Genomic DNA, 17,117 nt, shown 5'->3' on the forward strand with positions numbered 1-17,117 from the left:
CCTTTCTCTCTATCAACACTTGGCTCTCATGCTGTGTTGATGGATGGAGTTTTTCATCATCATTTTAATGAAGACACAACAACAGACATGTTAAAAGATTTTAGAGAGAGAATTGGTGGAAAATGGTGCTTTATGATGGAAATAATGTAGAACTGTTTTGGTTTACAGACAACTAATGATATGAGATTCGTGATATTGTCAGTGACTGCTTTGTTAAGGAAGGCAGCAAGATTGCGCCAGGCTTTTCCTGTTGTTTAAGAAGGCTAGAGTACATGAAGTATTCGGTTCATTAATAGCCATATCATCTAACACACCATCTCTGATTGCTTCACTGACTGATTATTGTGCACAATTGCCATTGCATCCACACTAATAATCTGATTGTTGTTTGATTTGGGCAGTATTACAATATAAAGCAACTGGATTCTAGCCCAATAATCAGGCTAGGCTATTCATTGCACATGAACAAACATAACAGGAAAAAAAAAACTGAAGCAGTTCACACTACAGACTAATGAGGGGCATTTTAAATAATTTTGTACTCTGAATTGAGTACTCAGTATATTAAATTAACAGTCTGATGTGCATGAAATAATTTTTTGCTTTACTTAACAAAATTAGATTAATAACAGAAACATGTCACAGTATTTTTTATTGTGCAACATTAAACATCATAAAAAAACAGTGTATAAATCATGAAAAGTAAAAATGATATTTAAAAAAAGTCTCACAAGCAGAAAATCATGAGGAGGCAAAAATCATAATTTTAAATGATTCACATTAATTTTTCATTTGGCCTGATATCTTATGCCTTCTTCAAATTAGGCAAATATGCTCACTGCATATGGTATAATTTAAGTGGTGTTACAGTACATACATACATAGTGCACTATATTCTTAATACTGTATAATAATGTATTTAAGATTAAGCCACAGGAAGAAGTGACTGCTTGTGATTTTGTTGAGTTTTAACAAGATCTGAAAAACACTGTCTCTGTTTTCACTAAAATTAAAGTATTGGCACCCTTGGTTTTGCTTGGATGTTCTATTGCTACAATGCCTGATGTACTGAAGTCCACAAGTGACAGCAGCATGGATTCACAATATAACATAAAATAACCCCACAGACCTTTTTAAGTTTGTGTCGGGCCAAAGATAACCAGTTTATGGCTGGGCGTCAGGACGATGTAAAAATGTCTGAGTTTGTAGTAGTATATTACAAATTTATTACCTAGTTTAAAAAAAATGACTACTTGATTACTCCATTACTCATGTTCATTCTGCAGATTTCATGAATTTAGAAAGAAATATGATTTTTGAGTGTGAACCAATAATCTCTCATTATTATATTACTGATGTGCATGTAGTCATGTAGCTGCAGTCAGTGTGCTATTGTTGCTATTGTTGGTGCTTTTTGTGTGGTGTGTGGTACAGCTGTCAGAATGGGTAATGGAGGCTTCACAGACTTGTCACACAGCTGTGCTGTCAGATGGATTTGTCACTTTTTTTTGGTTTTTAAGTTAAGACTTCATTTTTACCCACCTTCAGTGAATGAATAAAGCTCTAGCGTTTAGTTTATGTGCATGCATCTTTGCATACAAGTGTGTGTTTGGCCTAAAATATATGAACTTTCAAAGATCTCGCAGTGGTGATTAGTTTCAGACTATCCTCTGGTGACGTGCTTGGGTGTGGGGCTTGGTGCTGAATGAGTATTAATGTGTTCTCTTTAATCTTGACAGAAATCTCGCCCGCTCTCGAGCTGTGATGTTAAAATGCACTGTAATGATGCTATAATCCCAGGAGGAGATGAAAATACAGTGTGGCATTTTGTCTGTGTTTGGGAAAGAAAGTGAAAGGAAGAAAGAACAATAAGTGTTTCAGTTTAGAAGGCCGAAGCGCATAGTTTAGCCCTCATTAGCACTATTTGGATGGGATTCATTTTACATGGGGATCTGGGCTAATTTCATTTCTTATAGGTGCTACCTGGTGATTTTACACTGCTCTATAAAATCAATATTTCTGTTGTAGTCTGTAAAAATGTAGTTGTTTATTTAATGGGCTTTACTCGAAGCACATTAGAAGGAAAAAGAAAATAAAGGTAATCAGAAGAAAGTGCGCAATCTCTCAATTAGGCATTATAGTAATAGCTACAGGAATTATAAAGACCCACTTTACATTTATATATGCCATCCCCCGCCCCCTTTTTTCCTCCCAATTTGGTCATTTGCCAATTCCCACCCACTAACTAGCTCTCCTCTATCAGCCTATAGTTACCAATCGGGGAAGGTAAAGGCTAGCATGAGACATGTGAAGCCAGTCATCGCATGTTTTTTCAAACTGCCAATCATGCTATGTTACAGGGCAGCAGAACACACTCGTAGGAAACTGCTATCCACCCTCTTCCGCATACATGAGCTCACAGGTGCCTGTGATTGGTTAGTGTCTCTCTGATTGACATGGAAGAGAATAACTCCATCCCTTCCACCCAGAGAGCACGGCCAATTTTGCTCTGTTGGACTGGCGGCCAAGGATAGCTGTAACATTTATATGTATATGTATATTCTTAATCCAATAACCTGATCATAGAAAGCTGTTAGAAACTTATCATCCCAGCTTATATAGCCATCCAGATCCAAGCGCTTCATCATACAGGAGACTTTTATTACACACTGAAAAACTACGTCTGTCCAAAAAAGGCTTTAGTTGCAACACACATGTATGTCATGATACTGGAAAGGATCTTGACAACCTTTGTGTCAGCAGTCCTTTGCCATTCCTTTTTTCTCTATTTTTTGTTTTTATTTATAGCATTTTTGTTGTGTATGGCCACAAAGGTAATCTCATATCTATTGTTCTATTAAGAAGGTGTGCAACTAAACCCTTAATCTGTATAAAAGCTATCCTCGTTTTTTTTTCTTTCTTTTTTTTTTTTGATTGACTATAATTGCCTTAAATTCAGAAGTTCCCTTCAGCTTGGTTTGTTTACCTCATATCACAATTGTCTGAATTGTGTCAGATTGAGGCAGGCAGATGTACTCGTCTTGTCTGTCTAGGTGTTTTGCATACTGGGAAGCATTATGCAGGATTCATTTGTCTCATTCTCTGGAGGGTTAGGTTCATCAGGGCTTGGGAGTGGGAGACTGTGTGTCTTTTTATTTTGGGGAGATGGTGCGGATGGTGGCATAACTAGGTCATGTCTGGGAGCCCCCTCCCTCTATCATCCCAAAAACTGGCATGAGACAACGGTGAAAAAGTGTTCAATTATTGATTAAACCCAAATTTGATCTGAATTTTGAAGCAGCTTCAGAAACAGTTTCCTCCTTTGTGGGTGCACAAAAGCAGAAACTACGGGCTTTAAGATTAATGTTTTCCTTTCCTGCTGCTTTGTGGAGACATGGCGCTGGCCCACAATTACATTATTGCAGCTTCTTAGGAAAACATTGCATAATCTTTAAAATAGGGGTTTAGTGTATTGCCTTTGAAAAAAATACAGCCTTTCTGGTGGGGGGTTCTTACTATGAAATTTCCAAAATTGTATGTCAGAGCATGTGTGAGATTAGCTGGTCCTTTGAAGTGCACTGAAAATTTGCATTGCATGCCTCTGGACCTAGTATTTTTCTTCCACTTCATATGGCAGTCAGTGATTCTTCTCTCTTTTATCAGACAGGCTTTTTCTTTTGCCAGAAAACTGCTTCTATCTAATTCAAGTCACTGTTTGCTGTCTTCCTTTGTTTCATAGTCTTTAGTCCTTTTTTATTGCCCCCGTCCTTGAAAGGAAGAAATATAACTGAACTGCTGAAAGCTTGATATGAAGGGTGAACTGAAAACAAGGAAGTATTTATGATCCATAGTTTGTTTTCCATTCATGCTTTGGAGGTCACATTCTTCACCTTACTTCCTGAATAGTTCTTTCAGGAAATTTGGCATATGATGGTTTATTTATCTCCTGAAAAGATAATGAGAAAATTTCAGGCTTCATTTATAAAGATGTGCATAATATCTCAATCCTAAATGTCAAATTACAGTATGCACATATATTTCCTATATGCATAAAACAATTGTAAATCATTTCTATTTATGGGCTGTTTATTAATTGCTAAACATCTTAAAATAATGCAAATATGCATGAGCGCATCAACTCAACTCAACATATGTCTTCAGATATCCTTAGACAGTGGGACACAAGCAATACTAATGGCTGGGTAAGTAAATATTCATAGTAAATTGTTCTCTTAAAATGATCCAAACGGACCTTGGCTATTGGCAAGGTCTCTAACAGAGTGAAGACAGCTATGGCTCTTTACTGTTACCTGCAGGTTCGCATCTAGATCTGCATGACTCCATGTTTGTTTTGACACATGCACTTTTCATAACCTTTTTCATCACCTGGAAGCATGTCACACTGTTTCAAATTTCCATTTCAGTACTCATACAATCAAAACACAGAATTGACAGTACTGTGTACCTTTGAGTACCAACCCAATTCATAAATGTTCCAGCAGTTTTCTGGTATAATCTGAATATGAGCTGGAGACGAAATGCAGAGAACATTGGTAAAAGAGTCAGACATGGAAAAATTCCTAGCTGTGTTTCAGGTTGAAACATTACAATGCTGGATATAGTCATGGAAATTCATGCACCTTGTTCACTGCAAGTCTTAAATTGTGAGATTTAACTGCTCTGTTAAGCAAAAGTTAGCAATGTCCTAAGTTATTGGATGGAAATGGGATGGGATTTGGAAACCAGGGGCCTCATTTAACAACCATGCATACACGTAATTTTTTGTGTAAACCACGCATATGCATGTTTTAATGCATTGAATGGGATTTATCGAGTTTTGCTTATGTGTGAAGATGTGAGTATATTTCCGCACTACTGACCATTCGCTTGCAAGAACATATGGAAGAAAAGTGTAATAGCAGGTAGCGTAAACTGACAATGCAGAGCTTCTACATCACGTACTGTCTTTCGTATCAGCAAAATTGAGAGAGTAATTACTGATTTTGGTGCTCACAAGATGCAGACAGATGATACAGACGGAATGTAAAGTAAAATCGTATAAAAGGCATATTTAAAGATTGATTAGTCTAAAGCTTTGTTTGAAGCTTTGGCTCATGCAGCTTTGCAGAGGGTGGGAATGTGTTTTTAGCACCACTGGAAACTCTATACTGAGAGTGAGAAGTGGATCATCAGTCGATTTTGTTTGCCCAGTGCAGTTTTATTTGATCTCTGTTGTAGGGCTTTTAGTTACAGGTACATTTCAGAGAATAATTGGAGACAGTACTGGCGTTTCCCAACCAACTCCGGGTTGTATAATGACACGTCTTACCTCAATTCATATCGCTCACACTGCAATGTATTTCATTTCCAACACCAGCAGCAGAAAAGAGCAAAAATGATTAATTTCCATGGTATTGCAGAGTTTCTAAATGTAATTGGGGAAATAGAATGCCGACATTCATAAAATATATATATATATATTTTTAAGTCATATTCATTTATTTATTAGATAAACTATTAAAGTAGTTTGCCAAATAAACCATTTTTGCTTTGCTCTACTTTGTGCAACAGTATCTTAACCTCTTTGTTGGTAAAAATGAATCTAGACCTTTTGGCATGTTCCACGTCATCTGAAACAAGCAGTATCGCAAGGTTACTGTGCTTTTTAAAGGGAAGTTGTTTACCATATATGGCGATTTGAGGGCATTTCTTTATACAAATGGCCGTGCACAAGCACTTTAGAATTTCGAATGTGTGGGATTTATCAGTGGTCATTGCGTACAGCTGTGCGTATGCAAGTGTGATAAACACCAGTTTTCTTGTGCAGGCGGGCGACTCTTACACACAAATTTAGTACCATGTTTTGATAAATGAGACCCCAGACACATCAGTTTCTCTCTCCTCATCCTCGGGAATGTCTTCGTCCTGTTAATCTCCTCTAGTTATCTAGTCTAACACATTACAGGCCTCAGTTTTATTACATATTACCAGTATGTTGAACGAAATGGCCCTAACCTCAGCTCAAGCTGCTTCCTGACACAGCCGATGCTATAAATATGATTTCTGCATCTCATTTTCTATTTCCTCCAGAGGAGCAGCAATATATTTTTTCATATATATGAAATGAATTGGATGCATCACATGCAACCGTTCAATGTTGATCGAAGACCTTACTTTCTTGCAGTGTTAAAAAAAAGCAGATAAAATGAATTTATGATCTGATCGTCATAATTATAATTGGAAATGAGCAGTCCAACTGCAGATCAGTCTTGTGTACTTTTCGTTGTTTCCACTGCTAGGGTTCTGTTTTACTTTAGCCCTGCCTGTACATGGTGTGTGGTTGAAGAAAATTGGCCTCCGTCCATCGTTTCTATAGATCACTGTGGAGTGGGTGGATGGATGAAGGTCTACCAGGAGCTGTACTTTGACTCAAACCCCAACTGAATCAAATCAACCATTCGGATAAAGTTGTTCCGTGCATTTCATTCTCTTTGCAAGTCAAACATATTTGGTTACACTTAATGCTGAGTAGGTCACTCTTGTGTATTTAGAAGCCAGCCTATACATATCGATTCATTTAATTTAATTGAAGCCGTCAGCGCTAGAAATGAATGCAGCTGAGTATCTGTTTTTAATATCACCCTGTCTGGTTTTTCATCTCAGACCATTATATGTTCCACAGTGCAGAGTAATATACATACTGATACATTTATGACCTCATATGAGTAACATGTATTAGCTAACAGCTCATTTAAAGCTGCTGGATGTAAGATTTTCACCCTCTAGATAGATAAATATGTAATATTAGTTTATTACAATATCACCATAACCTGTGCTAGAAGATTATGTGATGTGTTACGTACCATAATATTACACCGACTGCTCTCACACAGTGCGCACTAGACAGATAAAAATAAACACACAGGCTCCTAGACAGAGTTAATATCTCTGAAATTAAATTCTTGGAGTGTGTTTGGGAACGTAATTAATGGGATAGTGTCTGTGATTCAGTAGAATCCCTGAGAAGGGGTTGGGATCTAATAAACTTCATTTATTAGACACATACACTTGCCTGTCATGTTTATTTAACTGTATTTAATTGTGGATTTTGTGTGGCAGTTCTATTTGTGTGTATACAACCTGATGAAGAGATGCAATGTGTCTGTTGGGGGTTGATGACATGATGTAATTTCCTGTTATGTCCACATCCCGCTGTTGTATTCAGCGAGCACGTCTCCATACGTCATCGGCAACATTGTCTCTCAATGGTAATGTCTGCGGAGTGTGTGTGTCCACTCGTGTGTGCCTGTCCCACAGCCCACCGTGCTGCCTCTTCAGCAATCAATAGGCACCAACATCATTCCAGCGTCATCTCCATGGAAACCAGCTCTCTCCGCAGTTGTGATTGGCTCTGACTCAGAGCCTGCCTGCTTGCTATTGGTGAGCTGAATGCAGCCATCCCACCCCCATTCTCCCTCTTTATCATATAGATACACACAAACACGCACTGGCTTTTACAGCCAGTTTTCAGCCGAGCTTTCTTCCTTTCATGATCCTCATGGATATAACGTTCTCTTGGAGAGCACGGATTAGGCAGCAGTGAAGCAGCAGAGGACTGCTCTATCTAATCCTCCATTCTTCCTGAAGTGGCATGATTGCAGAAGAGGAGCGTTTAAGAGAGAGAGGAGAAGAAGAAGGATACATAATGTACAAATGTACATTTATATAGAGAAGCTTATTCACACAGCATTCTATATGTTTTGACAGATCCTGTGAAGCAGGGAACATCTGGGAACGCATAGAAATGTTGTGATGTTTCAGACAGCTTTACAGCTGCATCCTTAGAACTGAATCTTTTCAGCAACGCACACGTATCCTGACTTGGAATAAATTGTCTCCCGCGGACTTAAACCCCAGGAAGCAACGTAACAGCACCTCAGTTTTGATGTGAGCATGTTTCTGAAGGACATTTTGCACCGTTGACTGCTAAGCCCTGTCCAACTGACCATTACAGTATAAGTGAAGAGCTATTGCTATGACGTGATGCAGTTCTTGCTTTTCTATGAATAAGCACCAGCTTGACCGCTCGCATACTGTGACTGTGCATTTTTGCTTTTCTACGTGACTCCTGGAGGTTAGTCTCTAACTAATAAGCTGTGCATGTGCATTGCGTGTGAACTGATCCTTTTATGTCAAACTCCAAAGTCAGTCTATGCTGGGTCAATCATTTTTTTTAAAAAGAACCCCTATTGCTTTTCATGTTGTTCTGTTCTGCCCTGTTGACTTACACTGAAGGAAAAAAGAGAAAGGGTTGCCATTTCTTAAGTCTGCATCGCAGCATTGATCCTCATAATCGTCTCAGCCTCAGCCTTGAATGAAGCTCTGACACTGCCATCCTGTTGCCTTGCTATTTAATGCGCTCCTTCTGTGGCAGTATTGACCCCTCTGCTTTACTCGGTGTGCAGTGAGAGGGAGCGATGCATGACCTATGCACCAGACCGGAACCCCCTGAACCCTTGCAGCACTTCTCCACCATTACTGCCTCCAGTCCGGGTGAACCTGAACCTCCAGCTGGACCAGAGCATCCAGAGCAAGAGAAGCCAGAAAAGGAGAAGGGAACGTCGGACACTGTGAACATGGCAAACCTGGGCCACAGTACCATAACCAACGGGAATGCCAGCATGCTCGGAAAACGTCACCATTCTCTATACGAGGATTTTAACAACCATGAGGCGCAAGGGTTCAGAAAGGTAAGCTGATTGCATAGAAATGAATACTAAGCGTCTGTACGATGCAACACCAACATAAAAACGGAGGGGGCAGTCTGGCATAATATGACTCAACACCAGTAACAGACTGAATAAACTATAGCTGTGCTTCTACTCTTATGTAGTTTTCTAGACAGGTTTGTGTCTTTTGTTTACGTCGCAGCAATTTTTAATAATTTTCTAGAATAAGTAAGGAATAAAACATAACAGGGCGTGCTGTTATAGGAAAATAATCAACAACACAGTGGTGTGATGCGGCCTGATGCTAAGCAGACCCAAAGGTTATTTTCCAATAACAGCATGTCTCGAGGTGTTTTATTTCTCTTACACCACAGCAGTTTTCCAGTGATTACATTGTTTATTAATTTAAGAATAACACATTTTAACAATTTATAGTTATGTTTAATGTTGTGGGGTGTCCGCGAGCCAAGTTAGTTCTTGTTATAGCAGCTATAAACGGTCATCCTCACACCAGCCTCTCTTTTGTTCGCTCAATTGAAGATAATAAGACAAAAAAAGCAGCTTGGCATGTTACAGAGAAAAAGCAAATCCATCCATCCTGAAGACTTTTCAGTGTCATAAAACGTTACCTCTGACTGTTACAAATCACTGGCACTGGAGACTCCTTCCAAAAATGTTAAACGTCAACTCTCAGAAAACAATTTTTCAACAAAATCGGTTTATGTGGAGCATTTGCCATACAAATTCCTCTGTAAGTTGTTACTATAGAAACAATGATGTATTAGAACGAGCGGATTAGGATAAATCTTACAGCCAAAACTACAGTCTGAGAAAATTAATCAATACCATCTGACCAATCAGAATCCTGCATTCAGTAGTGTTGTTGTTTAATAAGTAAAAAGTTATAGTATGTGATTTTATGACAGCAACCACAACTATTATGGAATGTTGAGAAGCAGAGAAGAGAAGAGAAGAGAAGGGAAGAGAAGAGAAGAGAAGCAGCTTGTCCGTATCCATATAAAATGTCTCCCTGCTGCTCCACAGCCACAAATACGTGTCCTGGAATAGTTTGAGTAAAATCACAAACATTTTATGGGTTGGCATTGAAACCTGCCAGCCAAGGATGTTTTGGTTCTGATCGGACTTCTAGTGGACAGAGCTTTTAATCATGTACACATGTACATGTCCTCTATTATGCTCTAAATATAACACAGCTCTAACTTGCCCTGTGGTTTGTCTGTTATGCTTTGGAGGTTTTGGCCCCTATTTTGTCCTTCATTGCCATGTTAACACACACACATGTGCTTTCTAGAATAGTGCTGATCAGCCTGTCTGTCTCCCAGTCGAGCCGAATGTGGGCCAGTTAGCGGTAGCACAGGGATAATGCATTTAACAGGAGCTATATTCAGACACAGTGGGCGACCTCAACCCATATTTTACTGCTTCAGAAAAGAAAAGGGACAGTGGTGGTTTCACATCATTCTGTGTCCTTCTAAATCAATATGGCACTTCAGTGACGTCATGTGACATATGTACGAGCATACTGGAGGTGATGAGATTTGGCAGGATACACATACACACACTCACACCACAACACACTCCTTAAGTTATTATACATGCCTTGGCCTGACCTCATGCCCATTTTAAAGTTTTATACTTTTCATGTTGGATGGTAAACATGCATACCCAATATATTGCCATGTTTTAAATATCCTGTATTCCTTCTGCACAAATCAATTGGAAACCTGTACCATCATCCATAAGTAGAATTTACATCCTGACTGATTTTACCACTTATGCTCTAGAATATTGGAGAGTTCTTTGGTAGAATCTAACATGAGATCATTTATCATTTACCATTGATTAGATCGCACATATACAAATAGCATGCTGGATTGCTACAATCTAAGGATTCGGGTTTGAAGGTTGGAGGTTGAATAAAGAAGGAAGAGAGAAAAAGGGCAGAACAGAATAGACTTCCCCTGGCACCCATCCACTGAAAAAGTTTGTGCATGCCCCCCACATTCTCATGTTTTAGTGCCCTCCTTCTAAAGGCCTGCATTAAGAATACTCAATGCAAAGACGACGTGTGCGAGAGTTGCACAAAGACGAAACCACATTCGCAAGCTTACAATTTCTTCACAGTTCCGTATTGGCCATCGCATACGAGTGCTCCTGTACCGCAGGTGGACCTGTTTAAAATTCATGACTATTTCCATGACTGCAGGAAAAAGGCTGTGTTTGAATTAACTCACAAGTGGGAAGTCAGAACTCTGAATTGCATAATTTTTGACCTCAGTGTATTTGAACTACAAAGTGTTGGGGAAAAAAAAACAAAAAAACACCATTTTCATGGACAATCCAGCAAGCTAACCGTGTTGAGTGATACATATTTCCCTCCTCAAAACAGCAAACTGTATAGTCAGTGTTACAGATTTTACAAGCAAATATGTCTGGATGTGGATTAATCTAAAGCAAATACTAGTACATATAGCATTTCAAAGTAAAAAATCCTACTTTGTTTGCAGCTGATGCTTTGAGCAGCCATGTTGATTTGACGTCACATGCCGAACTCAGGGTTGAGGAGAGCTTCCCGACTTTCTGAGTAGGAATTCCGAGCAGAGGGGATGTTTTCTTTGTTGTTTTTACTAGTCAGAGTTTCGAGTTGCAAGTTTTAGTGCTAACAGCATAAACTCTGGCAATGCAGGAGCTCAGGAAGAACTGCTTATTTTGTTCTATATTTATAAAGAGAAAAAGAAAAAAATGAAAAAGGCACAGATGGTACAGGAGACCATTAAATAAATCCAGGGTTAAGGATGATGAGTTTATCATACTAGTGAAAGGTGTGTGTGAGATGCCTGGAATGAATTCGCTTGGGCATGCCTCATTTGTTACAACCAGTCACAGGGTTTGTCACAATGTTCCCAGCATGCCTCTGCGTGACGTCTGTTTGCTCCGCAATTCGTCATGTTTTCTGTAGAAGCCAGTCAAATGGTGTTTACTCAAGAAGTATGGTGAGACCTTTAGGCTACTCTAGATCCATGTACAAATCTGCAGTCTTCAATGTGAGGCTGCTTCTCTATATATTATAGAGAAGATCTAACCATTGACTATGGTTTACTCTGCTCAAGAACATTGGACCCCATTAATGATTTGATCCACATACTTGACCTCAACGTTAGTAGCTTACCGGGTTGTTTATTTTGGCCATGGTGTCTTGTTGATGCTAATATTAATATTAATAGCTTGCTCATTGGTCCATTGGTTGGGTTACTCACACTTCTGCTTAGGGGTTAATCATTAATAGATGTTGTTTGGCAATATTCTCAAGAAACAAGGTCTTAATGAGTGTTAATGACTTAACCCTTTCTCTAGCTACAAAGAAATCAGTGTTAGTTTGAGCATATTAAGGCAGGGAAAGAGGAGCTTTAAATGATGCATTAGAGATTATCATATAGAGCGATGGTCTCAGCAGGAAGCAGAGAGTGGAGTGTGTGTGTGTGTGTGTGTGTATGTGTGTGTGTGCGTACCCTCCAAGGAGTAATAAGAAATAATGAGTTTTCATGAAAGTGGAAGCAGAGCACATCCTAATACTGTTGGCACGTGTGTGGTTTTATGTGTTATTTTTATGGTTGTGGGAGCAGTAATGGGCAGGGCGGCACCAACCTCTTTTTTTTTTTTTTTTTTTTTTTTTTATACAATAGAGTATTGTTTTCAGAGCCTGAATACTGATACAGATCCAATGCAGATAAATAAACATGAATAACCAATAAAGCATCTTAGATGCTGTTGCTGATAGGGTGCCAATATTTTTTCATCTAATGATGAAATAGTGGTCCTAACGAAGCTAACTGAAAGTGCCTAAAAAACAAAATGATCAGGGAAGATCACACATTAATGGCATGTTGGCATGATACTGAACCAGTGCCAATATCAGTCCAGTAATTCTCACTATCAGATTGGTGGAATTTCTAATGAAATGTTTATGTGAATATGTGCTTAAAGGAAAACTTCACCGTGGAACACATTAAATATGTTGATATTGAAATATCTAGTGCTACCGTGTTAGTTGGTGCTTTATTTTTGTAATTTCTGGTTGTCTGGCTCTCTGATATCACATTGGGACATTGCTAGCTTAGGTTCAATGGCATTCAATATTCACCGTTTTCCAGTGACTTTGAATGTCATATTAATGAGAAATCCAACACAGAAGACAAGAAATAGAGACAGCAAATGGTGGACTCAAAGTTCCAGAATGCAGTGCGGCTCTACAAAGCAGTTACGTTGCGTTACACCAGAGACTCAGCTCAGCTAGTCAGTGATCTGCAAGATGATAAGCGTTATGGTGTTGATGGTAGTATTAGCATGAAAGTTGAATCTGTTTGACTCTCTGTTTTGATGAAGAAAGGGCTAAATCCCATTGGCGCTACTATCAGCAGGTTATCAAATGGCATTGTGGGTAATGTAGGAAATCGTTAAGCTGGAAAAAGTCCACTCAGAATTTCATTGCAAGATAATGAAATTCTCATTGCCACTGAAGATCGCATTAATCGTTAATTATAAGAAATACCAGAAATACCTGACAAAGCATTGTTAATAATATTTGTATGCTTGCCAACTAAGATATAAGGTTATTGATTATTTTAAATATAAATATAAATGAGATAAAAAGTTCCACCCTAGTCCATGACTGTTTGTGCTCTTTTTTAATTATGTCATTTTGTTGGAAGAATGCCCGATGTGGAGAAGACTTTTCATTAACTAAATCTCTGCAGTACTAAAGCTTTGCCAAGAGTATACTTAAAATAATGAAACCCACAAAGTTAGAAGACCTGACACCACTCCTGTGAGAACACCGGCGGTAAATTCACTGTTGCTTTGCAGTTTGCACACCTAATGAGGAGAATTTGTACAGTGAAATATAAACGTGTGTGTTGTGGTGAAAAGGGGATTGTGTGAGTTAATCTAAGGGCTCTGAAGTTTGTTTATGGGCAGTGAGAAGAATCACAATATCTCAAGCTCTGTCTCAGGAACCCTAATGTGTGTCTTTGTTTCACATTTTGTGGCAGCGTACTGCAATTCTCTCTGGACCCCCTCTGTTCTTTTGTCTATGTTCTCTGTCTAGTCTCTTTTTTCTTTATTTTCTCTTCAGCTGATATAGACTCAAAAACTTTCTTTCAGTTCTCCTTCTTTATGTCAGCTCCTCTCAGACTATGAGGAAATTATACTTTTATGAGCAGGTGAATAATATTCCCTGCACTCATCTGGGTTATTAAATGCCGATGCTATTTTATTGTCTTTATTATCTTTTTTTATGCTCACTTGAGCCCTGATATAACCACTATTGTATGAAGCTAATGAAGGTAGCTCACACTCGGATAGCAGATAAAGCCCCCAGTGATGTTTAAATTCTGTCTTTGGAGCAGTGAGAATTTTTGTATGCCGTAGACACAGATGGTCTGAAACAGAGTCATACAGTAATATAGCATGGAGGCTCTTGCACACCAAAACAGATGACTTTTATTAATTTAACAGATGGTAGTGACTGAAAATTGGGAGGAAAAAGGGAAAAAAAAGTAAATAGTGAGATGCAGGTACAAAAACAAGTTTGTTTAAATGTTTAAAAAATTTATTATGCTAGAGATCTGTCATGAAATGAGCATTTACCACTGGTAGACTGAAGAAATACAGTATATACCCTATTTCTACAAATTATAAAAAGCCCTATTTTCTGCCTGATCAGTACTGTGTGCGCATATCAGATCACGAAATGATTGACAGTGGTGTCTCCGCAGCAACATAAACACCTCATCACAGTGAGCATGTTTTTATATGCGAGTCATGAACATAATATGGTGTGTTTGTGCAATATGCCTATATTTCTTATGGTATAGTACTATCTTCTCATTTAACTAGCTACCACCTTGTTGCGATTATTAACCATTTAGGATCATGAATTTTTGCTAGTGATGCTTCGTGAGATCAGATAAACTTCTTTGTATTTTGCGTTTATGATGTTTTGAGTTTTGATTATATAAACACAATAAAAATTCTCTGGGTTAATGAGTTAAAAATACACAATGTCTAACTTTTTACTTTTTTGAAGTACTAGGTATCTCAGTTTCTTGAATGAAATTCTTTTCATCATGTAGAACTACTCACCTTTACCACACATAAACAACTTCATATATAGTGTATTTAAAATAGTAAAAAAAAAATTAATTAGATTCTGTTTTGGTCCAGGCAGGAAGAGGCCAAGTTAGCAGGAAGGAAGTCACTTTAGTTTGTGATTCTGGAAGGTTCATCAAACAGACACACACTGGAGGAGGCATAAGGACACTGCATGACCCCCCCCCCCCCCACACACACACACACACCCACACACCCACACATCCACACACACGCACACAACAGCATCTGTCACAGAACCAAATGGCTGTGTGATCAAGGTGACCCAAAAGTTCAGTAATTCATATTGTCCAGGTAAGAAAAATGTACCTGAGGACCCGATGTCCTCATTATCTACTAAAACAGTCCTTGCAGTGAAATCTGACCGTCCTGGTAACACTCCCTATCCCAGCATTTCAGAGTTCTGCACAGTACTGCACAGTCCCATGTTTTCCATGTTTTGAGTCAGTGGAAGGTTTCAGTGTTTGGGTAACACTTCACTGTTGCCTAATTAGAACATTTGTTATAGACGTTACATTATGATGGTGTAATGATCTCTCTCACAGAAGTCTTTTAATCTTATCTTAATATGCTCTTTTTGTTAACAATCCATGAATTCCGTGGGCGTCTCCCATTTTCTTCATACGTTAATGGAAAAGCACTATTAAATGCTTAAGTAGGTTTTAATTACGCATTTCCTGTGTGAAGAATGCTGTCTATTTTTTAAGCTTTAAGTTGCTACTGGGTTTTGCCTTGGATAATCCATATCTCATGGGTCAGTGATAAGTCATTGATGAGCTGATGGTTGCAGTTTACTTTAGCAACTACCCAGATGTTACATGTTTCAGCCAAAGCACCATGCCAGCCAAAGTGCACCCAGAAACATGCTATGTTACTTTGTGTTGTACAATGTCTGGCGCATCTTGTACCACTTGATCATAAATTACATTATAGTGTTTCGTAATGAGCAGATGTGCAGAACAGAAATTTATTTGCAGGAAGAACACATGCAAAAAAACTAAAATGCTTAATATGTACCAGTAGAAATGATGCTATTTTTTTCAGGTAGCAAGTTAAGCCAAACTTGAAAATGGAAAATTCAGTCTGAATGCACAATTTTGCATCTCTTAACCACTGACAAATTTTTAGCCAGGTCAGGAAAATATCTCAACAATCCAATAAAGGGAGCTCGTTTGTCAACCAATTTTTAGCATTTTTTCCACTTGTTCCTACTGACACAAAAGCACTGGTTGTTTTCACACATTTGCATGCTTTATGATACGAATTAAGCAATTATCTTTGGCGCATTCAAACCTAACACACAATATGACTCACTAGCCTTTAGTTTGGTGAAGCTAGTTAGCCAATTTAAGATTTTAAAATAAAAGAAATTGCCGTATGTGTTTATTGACCCTATCTAAGTTGAAGGATTCTAATACAGAAAACTTACACAATAGTTAGTCCTGGTCCACTAATTTGATTGGACGAGCAACGTTCCAAGAGTGCTTATATTTAGTATAACCGCACCGGGACCTTTCACTGTGTGTATCACTCCACTCATCTCTGTTCGCCATGTAAAATTCCACTTTCTAATTTGAACCCGTTACTACAGTAGAGTTAGCAACATCATCAGTGGACACGATGCATTTTTTACGAATGTAACTTTTCACTTTAAACAACAGCTAGATGATGTGTTATAAAGTGAGTGTAGCTTCTTTGGGATCTATTTCTGCTAGCTGGGCACAAATAAACAAAACATTTTGGCATATTGTGTCAGTTACTCGATTTCTTGCTTGTAGAACGGTTGTATAAAAGCAATATCGCATTAGCAAGAGTGCAGTTATGTGCCAAAGGCTGTGTGCCTGTGCCAAAGGCTGAGTGCTATAGCTAATCGCAGCCATGCTGATATTCAGTATTATCACACTTTTGCTCATGCAATATTGCTTAATTATACTTCAGTGAAGGTATGATTAATGTCTTAAAATCTTACTTAAAGGAAAACTATCTAGGTAAACCTATATTTGGGCGAAATGTACTCTAGTATTTAAAAGTAAATAATTTTAACTACAATTAGAAGTCAGAATATGGGTGGGACAGTGGCACAACTAATAATTTTCAACTATTAATTTTAGAATGTACAGTGTAGTAATGAAGTAAAACTACTTTAACGCTTTCCACAAAACTGCATGGTGCAACAATTTAGTCATTCCCTCTTTAATG

The 17,117-nt window shown here is 38.3% G+C and overlaps 1 protein-coding gene across 5 annotated transcripts in view; it reads left to right on the forward strand.

Moving 5' to 3' along the window:
* Positions 1 to 17,117, forward strand: part of LOC113531112 (RIMS-binding protein 2) — a 101,723-nt gene that overhangs the window by 4,981 nt on the left and 79,625 nt on the right. Inside the window, exon 2 of one of the 5 annotated variants that reach the window (XM_053230289.1) lies at positions 8,466 to 8,750. The exons of the other annotated variants lie outside the window; for them this stretch is intronic. Within the exon in view, the coding sequence (XP_053086264.1) occupies positions 8,478 to 8,750 (273 nt within the window). The 5' untranslated portion in view covers positions 8,466 to 8,477. The remainder of the gene's footprint in view (positions 1 to 8,465; positions 8,751 to 17,117) is intronic. 5 annotated transcript variants of the gene reach the window in all.

The sequence above is a fragment of the Pangasianodon hypophthalmus genome, chromosome 27 (genome assembly GCF_027358585.1).
Source record: "Pangasianodon hypophthalmus isolate fPanHyp1 chromosome 27, fPanHyp1.pri, whole genome shotgun sequence".
Taxonomy (NCBI): domain Eukaryota; kingdom Metazoa; phylum Chordata; class Actinopteri; order Siluriformes; family Pangasiidae; genus Pangasianodon; species Pangasianodon hypophthalmus.